The following is a 12,252-nucleotide window of genomic DNA, read 5'->3' on the forward strand; positions in this document are numbered from 1 at the left end:
AAGACCAAAAGCTTTTGACCAGGATGCTCTCAGCAAGCAACTGAAGGTTACTCCTTTAATTCCTGGCGTCTTCAGGACAATTCTGGAGCGTTGGGACAAACTGGTGATTCTAAGACCCTGATCTTCCCCAACTCTGAGTGGGGACAGCGCCCCTGCTGGACTCTCACCTTCACTGCTCTGAGTGGGGACAGCGCCCCTGCTGGACTCTCACCTTCACTGATCTGAGTGGGGACAGCGCCCTTGCTGGACTCTCACCTTCACTGCTCTGAGTGGGGACAGTGCCCTTGCTGGACTCTCACCTTCATTGCTCGAGTGGGGACAGCGCCCCTGCTGGACTCTCACCTTCATTGCTCGAGTGGGGACAGCGCCCCTGCTGGACTCTCACCCTCAGTGCTCGTGGTGCGGACAGCGCCCCTGCTGGACTCTCACTTTCAGTGCTCGGGGTGCGGACAGCGCCCCTGCTGGACTCTCACCTTCAGTGCTCGGGGTGCCGACAGCACCCCTGCTGGACTCTCACCTTCAGTGCTCGTGGTGCGGACAGCGCCCCTGCTGGACTCTCACCTTCAGTGCTCGTGGTGCGGACAGCGCCCCTGCTGGACTCTCACCTTCAGTGCTGCGGACAGCGCCCCTGCTGGACACTTACCTTCACTGCTCTGTGTGTGGACAGCGCCCCTGCTGGACTCTCACCTTCAGTGCTCTGGGTGCGGACAGCGCCCCTGCTGGATTCTCACCTTAAGCGCCCCTGTTGGACTCTCACCTTCAGTGCTCTGGGTGCGGACAGCGCCCCTGCTGGATTCTGACCTTCAGTGCTCGTGGTGCGGACAGCGCCCCTGCTGGACTCTCACCTTCAGTGCTCTGGGTGCGGACAGCGCCCCTGCTGGATTCTCACCTTCAGTGCTCTGGGTGCGGACAGCGCCCCTGCTGGATTCTCACCTTCAGTGCTCTGGGTGCGGACAGCGCCCCTGCTGGACTCTCACCTTCAGTGCTCGTGGTGCGGACAGCGCCCCTGCTGGACTCTCACCTTCAGTGCTCTGGGTGCGGACAGCGCCCCTGCTGGATTCTCACCTTCAGTGCTCGTGGTGCGGACAGCGCCCCTGCTGGACTCTCACCTTCAGTGCTCTGGGTGCGGACAGCGCCCCTGCTGGATTCTCACCTTCAGTGCTCTGGGTGCGGACAGCGCCCCTGCTGGATTCTCACCTTCAGTGCTCGTGGTGCGGACAGCACCCCTGCTGGACTCTCACCTTCAGTGCTCTGGGTGCGGACAGCGCCCCTGCTGGACACTTACCTTCACTGCTCTGTGTGTGGACAGCGCCCCTGCTGGACTCTCACCTTCAGTGCTCTGGGTGCGGACAGCGCCCCTGCTGGATTCTCACCTTCAGTGCTCGTGGTGCGGACAGCGCCCCTGCTGGACTCTCACCTTCAGTGCTCTGGGTGCGGACAGCGCCCCTGCTGGATTCTCACCTTCAGTGCTCTGGGTGCGGACAGCGCCCCTGCTGGATTCTCACCTTCAGTGCTCGTGGTGCGGACAGCACCCCTGCTGGACTCTCACCTTCAGTGCTCTGGGTGCGGACAGCGCCCCTGCTGGATTCTCACCTTCAGTGCTCTGGGTGCGGACAGCGCCCCTGCTGGACTCTCACGGATACACATCCGGCTCGCGCTGCCGTGGCCACGTCGCCAGCGCATGCGCCGTGTTGCGGGCCGGCTCGGCAGTCCGGGAGCCGTGGCCTGGAGCTGACGGGTTGGAGGCGGCCGAGTCACTGGAACAAGCTTCCCGCCTTCACCCGGCCCCCGAGCGGAGGCCCCGGCAGCAGCAACGATGTTCAAGAAACTCAGGCAGAAGATTAACGAGGAGCAGTCTCCGGTCAGGAGCAGTCAAGCTCAGGTGAGAGCGGCTGGAGGGCAGGCCCGGCCCGGGGTGCGGCTCGGTTATCCAGTGGGTGCGGGAGGAGGTGGCCCTAGCCCTGCCGACCCATGGCCCCTGGTTCTCCTCAACCCCCCCCCTCCAATCTGCGGGACGGGTAACATTACTGGAACATCTGGGGGCGACCTGGAGCCCCATCACTAACAGGTGTTTGAGGCGCAAGTTTCCAATCGAAATGTGGGGCCTGCCTGTTTAAAATGCCTTGAAATTGGAGAGGAGGGTGGAGCAGCGAGACGAGTTGGAAATCCTCCTGACCCTCACTCACCCTCTGCTGATCTGACACATGAAGTGATTCCCCTCTGTCACCAGACGCTGGGAATGGTGATTGGTCTTTAACAGCCCCTTCCTGCATTGCACATCAGTGTTAAGCTCAGTGATTTTTTCAACTTCACAGTCGGTTGTTGAACGTTTTGTTATTGGTTCAGAAGAGAGGTTGGTGACGCAGACTTGATGGGCCGTATGGCCTAATTCTGCTCCAATGTCTTATGCTTCTGTCTTGTGGAATTAGCTCATTCATCGCTATGAGGAAGGGTATACATTGAAAATTTCTAAGCATTTCTCTCATTGGCCTATAACTTTATTACTTTGGTAAGAGTTGGAGTTAATGACAGATTGTTTTCAGCTTTAGTGAAATTGTGCATTTATCTAACAAAGCAACAAGAAAGCTAATAGTAATTTTTAAGTCGATCGAACTTTATTTAGCCAGCTTTTTAAGACAAACTGCCATTTTGGTTCTTCATATCCAAATTAAAAATGACCAAATCCTACTGTGCACTTCAGCCCTAGTGATTCAATACAACCTGTGGCTAGCAGACTTGTGTGACAAGTCGCCCATGATACTTCATCAATGTCACATTTGACAAGAAATTAAATGCTGATCTAATATAGCTGTCTCTTCACATAGGGCTGTTGATGTATCACTTAAAACCTACTCTGTTTTGAAAATATTGACCTGGGTATTGTGTATTGGTAGATTTGTGGGCATTACAAATGGGCTGAATGCTGTTCTCCCAGTGCAACCATTCACTTGCCATCAGAAGTCCCTTGGATTTCTGTCAGAAATCTCACCCTCAATGTCAGCAAAACTGAAGAGCTGGTCATTGACTTCAGGAAGCAAAGTATCGTACATGCCCCTGTCTGCATCAATGGTGCTGAGGTGGAGATGGTTGACAGCTTCAAATTCCTAAGTGCACATCACCAACAATCTGTCCTGGTCCATCCATGTCAAGGCTATGACCAAGAAAGCACAACACTGCCTATACTTCCTCAGGAAGGAAATTTGGCATGTCCACATTGACTCACCAATTTTTACAGATGAACCATAGAAAGCATCCTATCTGGCTGCATCACAATTTGGTATGGCAACTGCTCGGCCCAAGACCGTAAGAAAACTACAGAGTCGTGCACATAGCCCAGTCCATCACACGTATCCGCCTCGCATCCATTGACTCTTGTCTACACCTCCCGCTGCTTTGGGAAAGTGGGCAGCATAATCAAAGACCCCTCCCACCCGGGTTATTCACTCTTCCAACTTCTTCCATCGAGCAGGAGATACAAAAGTCTGAGAACGCACGCTAACATGTTCAAAAACAGCCTCCCTGCTGTTACCAGACTCCTGAATGACTCTTATGGACTGAACTGATCTCTTCACACAACTTTACTACTGAGTAGTACTGCACTCTGCTCATCCGTTGCCTGTGCCTATGTATTTACATTGTGTATTTATGTATGTGCTATGTTTTTTTCATGTATGGAATGATCTGTCTGGACTATATACAGAACAATACTTTTCACTGTACCTCGGTACATGTGACAGTAAAACAAAACAAATCCAAACAAACCTAGCCAGGCGAATTATAACACAAACCTAGCCAAGCGAATTATAACACAGCCACCGCCATCCCTCTCTGAGATGAACTAAATTTGTATAGTAGTTTAATCATGGTTTCTGACGTTTAGCCTCTTGGGTATGATGTTTAAACATCTCTAAATTTGAAAGATAATTTAAATAGGTGAGTTCTTACCGTCAGCTTTACTAATAGATTTGAACATTGCGAATTCCAGGGAGAATCAACAACCGTATGCTTCACTCTCAAAAGCTCAATAAAGGAAAGTGGAAACCTCAAGATGTATAGGGAAAATAAATAGTTCCATATTTAGCATACTCACTCAACTGGTTTTCTGTCATGTCAGAATATATCTTCAGAGAGATGTGCAACTGAATCTTTTTGTTTTATTGGCCTACATTCAGGCTTATTCAGACAATGACATGGCTGTTTTTGTTTTTGCATTTTTAATTTCCTGTTTTTCTAAGTACTCTAATAGATATTGAAGTGTCCCTAGTCCTGAAATTTCATGAACTGCACTCTGCTCATTTTAATTGTTATTTTCAAAGACACACCAGGAAAATGTGTATAAAAGTTTAAATAAGATTCTCAATTCAAAAAATGAGTTGCAACGCAGCACACTAGAACAAGGAAAATAAATAATTTCCCAGTGGCAATTTTGGCTGTGGAGTGCAAAAATTGTTGATATTGATAGCGACATAAAATATTAAAACTCAAAAGCATCCCTAAAGGTTTAGATCTTTCTGGCTAAGATGACATAAAGCAAGGAATTCTGAACGACAATCTAAAAAATAATCAGCTGGCCTGGACACTGGATGATGATCCATCCTGGTAATTATAGGCCAGTTAGTCTTACTTCGGTGGTTGGTAAGATAATGGAAAAGGTCCTGAAGGATAGGATTTATGACCATTTGGAAAGATGCAGCTTAATCCGGGATAGTCAACACAAATTTGTGAAGGGTAGGTCTTGCCTCACAAATTTGATTGCATTCTTTGAGGAGGTAACTAAGTGTGTAGATGAAGGTAGAGCAGTTTATGTCGTATACATGGATTTTAGTAAGGCGTTTGATAAGGTTCCCCATGGTCGGCTCATGAAGAAAGTAAGGAGGTGTGGGATAGAGGGAAATTTGGCCAATTGGATAAGTAACTGGCTATCACATAGAAGACAGAGGGTGATGGTGGATGGAAAATTTTCAGACTGGAGACCAGTTACCAGCGGTGTACCACAGGGATCAGTGCTGGGTCCTCTGCTATTTGTGATTTTTATCAATGACTTGGAGGAGGGGGCTGGAAGGTGGGTCAGTAAATTTACTGATGACACCAAGATTGGTGGAGTAGTGGATGAGGTGGAGGGCTGTTGTAGGTTGCAAAGAGACATTGATAGGATGCAGAGCTGGGCCGAAAAATGGCAGATGGAGCTTAACCCTGATAAGTGCGAGGTGATTCATTTTGGTAGAAAAAATTTGAATGCGGATTACAGGGTCAACGGCAGGGTTCTGAGGAATGTGGAGGAACAGAGAGATCTTGGGGTGCATATACACAGATCTCTGAAGGTTGTCACTCAAGTGGATAGAGCCGTGAAGAAGGCTTATAGTGTGTTAGCGTTTATTAACAGGGGGCTTGAGTTTAAGAGCTGCGGGGTTATGCTGCAACTATACATGACCCTGGTGAGACCACATTTGGAGTATTGTGTTGAGTTCTGGTCACCTCATTATAGGAAGGATGTGGAAGCATTGGAAAGGGTACAAAGGAGATTTACCAGGATGCTGCCTGGTTTGCAGGATAGGTCTTATGAGGAAAGGTTGAGGGAGCTAGGGCTTTTCTCTTTGGAGCGGAGGAGGATGAGAGGCGACTTAATAGAGGTTTATAAGACGATGAGGGGGATAGATACAGTGGGTGTTCAGAGACTATTTCCTCGGGTGGATGTAGCTGTTACAAGGGGGCATAACTATAAGATTCAGGGTGGGAGATAGAGGAGGGATGTTCGAGGTAGGTTCTTTACTCAGAGAGTGGTTAAGGTGTGGAATGGACTGTGATAGTGGAGTTGGACACTTTAGGAACTTTCAAGCGGGTATTGGATAGGCACATGGAGCACACCAGAATGACAGGGAGTGGGATCGCTTGATCTTGGTTTCGGACAATGCTCGGCACAACATCGAGGGCCGAAGGGCCAGTTCTGTGCTGTACTGTTTTATTGTGGGATCAAATCCATTCACTGAGTTATTAGCAGTTAGTCATGGTATATTACTTCAACTCCAGGTAAATGCACTTGGACAGGCCTACATCCAAAAAGGCCCGGGGTTAACCTTTCTCACATACAGATAATGGTTTACCCAATGATATCCAAGCAAAAGACTGCTGGCAGCACTCCAGAAAAGTATAGCAGACTTGCAAGGAAAAGCTTATCTTGTAAAGTTGGAAGGTTAAAATAATCTTTACAGTCTGGATAATTCTCTTCAAGCTATTTGGAGTAAGGCAGACAGGAAGCTGTGCACAATATGGTGGGATTTTCAGCAGAACATTTGACTTCATAATTCCTGTCATAAGGATTGTGTTTCACCATTGTTGATATTTAATTTTTAAAAAATTAAATATTTCAGTACTCGCCGTATTTAAATTTTTTTATTTTACAGTACCCAATTATTTTTTCCAATTAAGGGACAATTTAGCATGGCTAATTCACCTACCCTTCTCATCTTTTTGGGTTGTGGGGATGAGGCCCACGCAGACATGGGGAGAATGTGCAAACTCCACACTGATAGTGACCCGGGGACGGTATAAAACCCAGGTCCTTGATGCCGTGAAGCAGCAGTGCTAATAACCACTGTGCCGCCGAGTAATCACCATAAAGTACAGAATTCTATACACTGCCTTTGAAAAAGGTTATTTGAGTTGGGGAGGGTCAAACAAAAAGAAAGCATACCAATGCACAACTTCGAATTTTGATTTCATTATTTCTGTGCATTCAATGGGAACTGCCAGATTTTGTGGTTGATTGGTATGGCAGGTAAATCCAAAATCGCAGTGACCTTGAATGATCTGTCCAGTTTTGCTCCAAAATAATGCAGCCTGTAATACTCCAGGATTGATTCCCAGAGACCAGCAGGGGTTGTCCTGAGGTTGTAGGTGGGGTGTCACTCTTTGCATCATTATCTGGGCGAGGAAGGGAAAAAAAGTCAGTTGCTGATGGCTATTCCATGACCACTTCACTCAGCGAGAAAGTGAAGAAAAGTGACAATTCAGCTAAATACAAGAGTTTTCCATGGTGATGCCCTTTGGTTGAAAAGGGAAATCCAGATATACCACATCCATTGGCTCCCCGTTATCTACCGCACTGGTAATGTCCTCAACAAATTACACTAAATTAGTTTGGCACGATTTGCCCTTTATGAACCCATGCTGCGCCTGCCCAATGGGACAATTTCCATCCAGATGCCTTGCTATTTCTTCCTTGATGATAGATTCCAGCATCTTCCCTACTACCGAAGTTAAGCTCACTGGCCTATAATTACCCGCTTTCTGCCTACCTCCTTTTTAAAAAAATGGTGTCAGGTTTGCTAATTTCCAATCCGCCTGGACCACCCCAGAGTCTAGAGAATTTTGGTAAATTATCACTAGCGCATTTGCAATTTCCCTAGCCATCTCTTTTAGCACTCGGGGATGCATTCCATCAGGGCCAGGAGACTTGTCTACCTTTAGCCCCATTAGCTTGCCCATCACTACTTCCTTAGTGATGACAATCATCTCAAGGTCCTGAGCTGTCGTAGCCTCATTTCCATCAGTCACTGGCATATTATTTGTGTCTTCCACTGTGAAAACCTGTTCAGTTCCTCAGCCATTTCCTCATTTCCCATTATTAAATCTCCCTTCTCATCCTCTAAAGGACCAATATTTACCGTAGCCACTCTTTTTTGTTTTATATATTTGTAGAAACTTTTACTGTCTTTTTATATTCTGAGCAAGATTACTCTCATAATCTATTTTACTCTTCTTTATAGCTTTTTTTAGTAGCTTTCTGTTGCCCCTAAAGATTTCCCAGTCCTCTAGTCTCCCACTAATCTTTGCCACTTTGCATGCATTTTCCTTCAATTTGATACTCTCCCTTATTTCCTTAGATATCCACGGTCAATTTTCCCTCTTTCTACCGTCCTTCCTTTTTGTTGGTATAAACTTTTGCTGAGCACTGTGAAAAATCGCTTGGAAGGTTCTCCACTGTTCCTCAACTGTTTCACCATAAAGTCTTTGTTCCCAGTCTACCTTAGCTAGCTCTTCTCTCATCCCATTGTAATCTCCTTTGTTTAAGCACAAAACACTAGTGTTTGATTTCATCTTCTCATTCTCCATCTGTATTTTAAATTCCACCATATTATGATCACTCCTTCCGAGAGGACCCCTAACTATGAGATCATTAATCAATCCTGTCTCTTTACACAGGACCAGATCTAGGACCGCTTGTTCCCTTGTAGGTTCCATTACATACTGTTCTAGGAAACTATTGCGGATATATTCTATAAACTCCTCAAGGCTGCCTTGACCGACCTGGTTAAACCAATCGACATGTAGATTAAAATCTCCCATGATAACTGCTGTACCATTTCTGCATGCATCAGTTATTTCTTTGTTTATTGCCTGCCCCACCATAATGTTACTATTTGGTGGCCTATAGACTGCTCCTATCAGTGACTTTTTCGCCTTACTATTCCTGATTTCCACCCAAATGGATTCAACCTTATCCTCCATAGCACCGATGTCATCCCTTATTATTGGCCGGATGTCATCCTTAAATAACAGAGCTACACCACCTCCTTTACTATCCACTATGTCCTTCCGAATAGTTTGGTACCCGTGGATATTTAACTCTCAGTCGTGACCATCCTTTAACCATGTTTCAGTAATGGCCACTAAATCATAGCCATTCACGTTGATTTGCGCCATCAACTCATCATGTAACAACCTGCCACGTTGCTTTCCATTTATGTTTTTACTTCCCGTTTTATTCCTTTTAGTATTACTGGGCCTATTCACTGAGCTCCCCTCAGTCACTGTACTTTGTACTGTTGCACTTTTTGATTTTTGACTGTGGCTTCTCTGCCTTACACTTTCCCCCTTACTGCCTTTTGTTTCTGCCCTTGTTTTACTACCGTCCGACTTCCTGCATCGTTTCCCATCCCCCTGCCACATTAGTTTAAACACTCCCCAACCGCTTTAGCAAATAGCCCCCCCGAGGACATCAGCTCCAGTCCTGCCGAGGTGTAACCCGTCCAGTTTGTACAGGTCCCACCTCCCCCAGAACCAGTCCCAATGCCCCAGGAATCTGAAACCCTCCCCCTGACACCATCCCTTCAGCCACGTATTCATCCTATATATCCTGTCATTTCTACTCTGACTAGCACGTGGCACCGGTAGTAATCCTGAGATCACTACCTTCGAGGTCCGATTTCTTAACTCCCTGTATTCTGCTTTTATATACAAATTTAAAGTACCCAATTCATTTTTTCCAATTAAGGGGCAATTTAGCGTGGCCAATCCACCTATCTGTACATTTTTGGGTTGTGGGGGCGAAACCCACGCAAACATGGGGAGAATGTGCAAACTCCACATGGGCAGTAACCCAGAGCCGGGATCGAACCTGGGACCTTCATGCCGTGAGGCAGCAGTGCTAACCACTGCACCACCGTGCTGCCCTGCGAGTTCCATATTCAATTTGTTTATGGTGCCTAGTTCTGATCTTGACCGCAAGTGGAAACATGCTATCTACATCTATCCTCTCAAACCCTACTGAATTTCATGTTTTAGGTCTCACATTAGTATTTGAATTGCCGAATGATAAGTACAGTCTCAGCTCTCAAATGAAAGATGACCACCAAGTAAAATGCAATGGACCATGACCAACTCTTTGATTCTTGGATGAGAGAAAGGTTATGGGGAGTGTGTAGCAGAGAATTTGGACAAATCCGGGACTTGTGGGAGGAAACGGAGCACCCGGAGGAAACCCACGCAGACACTGGGAGAACGTGCAGACTCCACACAGACAGTGACCCAAGCCACTGTGCTACCGTGCTACCCACGTGCTTGCTCCTTGTCAGGCTCCATACCAAGTCCAAATATAATTTGTTAAATTGATCTCTTATTATTCTTATTCAGTTTGTGATGCTACAACTATATGTAATAAAACATTGTGCATATGGTATTTTTTAGAAAAATTCTTTTCTAGAGAAGCTTATTTTAAATTCATACATTCAACAACATTGAATGTTTTCCAAGCTGCAAAGCTTCAAAGAGGTGGGATTGTGAGGATTGTCAGAAATCTGCTTAAAACTCTGCATTGATTCATTTGCTTTTTTGAGCACTAAATCACATTGATGTTTGTTATAAAGGTTTACTGATCCAGATAGTCTATTAGAGAAAATAGTGGAACAGTGCATTTCAAAAGGGAGAATGACCTGCAACTCAAAAGTAGTAATCATCTGGTGAGCATATGCCACTTTGTTAATTGTGCATTTGGCTCAACAGCGTGATAGAATAATTTGAGAAGAGTGTTGCTATGTGTTTCATCCATGAATATTGGCACCTATCCCAGATGCTTTGAATTTTAAATTCAGGTGGTGGTAAACTGCCTTCTTTAATCTCTGCATTCCAATTGGAGTAGTGCTCTTCCAGAAGAAATTGCAGGTTTTTGATCCAGCGAGAGTGAAGGAACAGTGATAGTCGAGGATGGTGTGTAGCTTGGAGGGAAACTTGCAGATACTGGTGTTCCCATGCACCTGCTGCATGGAGGTAGATGTCATGGGTTTGAAAAATGCTGTCAGAGGAGACTTGGTGAATTCTACAGTGCATCTTGTAGAAGATACACACTGCTGCCACAGTGTGTCAGCGGTGAAGGGAGTAAATGTTTAAGGCAGTGTGTTGTCTTGGATGGTGTTGAGCTTCTTGCATGTTATTGGAGCAGCTCACACCTCGGCTTGTGAAAAGTATTCCATCACACTCCTGACAGGTTCCTTTGCAGATGGTGGATATGCTTTGAGGAGTCAGGAGTTGAGTTCGTCACTGCAGAATTTCTGGCTTCTGACCGGATTTTGAAGCCACATTTATTTATACCTATGGTCTTGTTAAGTTTCTAGTCAATGGTAGCCCCCAGGGTGTTGTTGATGCAGGATTCAGCGATGGTAATATCATTGAGTGTCAAGGGCAAGGGGTTAGATTCTCTCTTGTTGGAGACGATCATTACATGGCATCATTTGTGTGAATGTTACTTGCCACTTATCAGCTCAAGTCTGTATGCTGTCCAGGTCTTTCTACATGCAGACCTGGACTGCTTCAGGAGCTAACGAGTTGTGAATGATAATGAACACTATGTAATTGCCAGCAAACATCCCTATTTCTGACCTAAAGGTTAAGGAAAGATCACAGTCGAAGCAGCTGAAGTTCGTTTGGCCGAGCACACCTACCCTGAGGAACACATGCAACAATGTTTTGGGGCTGAAATAATTGTCCTCCACCGAACACAACCATTCTTTGCGCTAGGTATGACTCCAACCAGTAAAGAGTTTCCCAAAAGAACATGAGATAGGAAAAGATTTCAACCGTGCATGTCTGCTCCGCCATTCAGTACGATAATGGCAAATTCTGAGCTCCACTTTCCCACCCATACCCTTGATATCCTGAGAGACCAAAAATCTGTCTATTCCAACTTTAACTACAGCCTGCGGGCTAACAATACTTTGGGTACACCTACACTATATCGATTGCAGCGGTTCAAGAAGGCTGCTCACCACAACCATCTCGAAGGCAATTAGGAATGGGCAAAAAATGCTGGCCTACACAGCGATAGTCATATCCCATGTGTGAATAAATAATAGGTATCCACATCTCTGGGATAGGGAATTCCAAAGATTTATAACCCTGTGATGAAGACATTTTTCCTTATCTCAGTCCTAAATGATTGGCCCCTCATCCTGAGACTTTATCTCCATGATTTAGGTTCACAAGCCAGCGGAAACAATCTCTGTGCGTACCATATCAAGTCCCTTCAGAACCTGTTTCAACGAGATAACCTCTCATTCTTCTAAACTCCAGAGAATTTACACCCAATTTATTCAGCCTTTTATGAGAGGAGAACTCTCTCATCCCAGCGACCAGTCTAATGAATCGTCATTGTACTGCCTGCAATACATGTGTATCCTTCCTTCATTATGGGGACCAAAACTGCACACAGTATCCCAGGTGTTGTCTCACCAAAGCCCTATACAATTGTAGCATGATAACAGTACTCCAATCCCATTGCACAAAAGATCAACATACCATTTCCTTTCCTAATTACTTGCTTTACCTCCATGCTAACATTTTGTTTCCTTGTGCGAGGGTATAAAAGTCTCTCTGAACATCAATATTTTGTAAGGATCCACCTGTTTACACATGGTTTTTCCTGTTCATTCCCTTTATTTTCTTTTTTTTTTTGGCATTAATAATTTTGTACCTGGATAA

General features: G+C 45.8%; 1 protein-coding gene across 3 annotated transcripts in view; it reads left to right on the forward strand.

Annotated features, from left to right (window-relative positions):
• The first annotated feature begins 1,683 nt into the window (after nucleotides 1–1,683).
• The window catches only part of golga4 (golgin A4), a 297,304-nt gene continuing 286,735 nt past the window's right edge, over nucleotides 1,684–12,252 (forward strand). For all 3 annotated transcript variants that reach the window (XM_072467359.1, XM_072467360.1, XM_072467361.1), the window contains exon 1: nucleotides 1,684–1,882. In XM_072467359.1, coding sequence (XP_072323460.1) covers nucleotides 1,817–1,882 — 66 coding nt within the window. In that variant the 5' untranslated portion in view covers nucleotides 1,684–1,816. The remainder of the gene's footprint in view (nucleotides 1,883–12,252) is intronic.

Source organism: Scyliorhinus torazame, chromosome 11, assembly GCF_047496885.1.
Source record: "Scyliorhinus torazame isolate Kashiwa2021f chromosome 11, sScyTor2.1, whole genome shotgun sequence".
Lineage (NCBI taxonomy): Eukaryota > Metazoa > Chordata > Chondrichthyes > Carcharhiniformes > Scyliorhinidae > Scyliorhinus > Scyliorhinus torazame.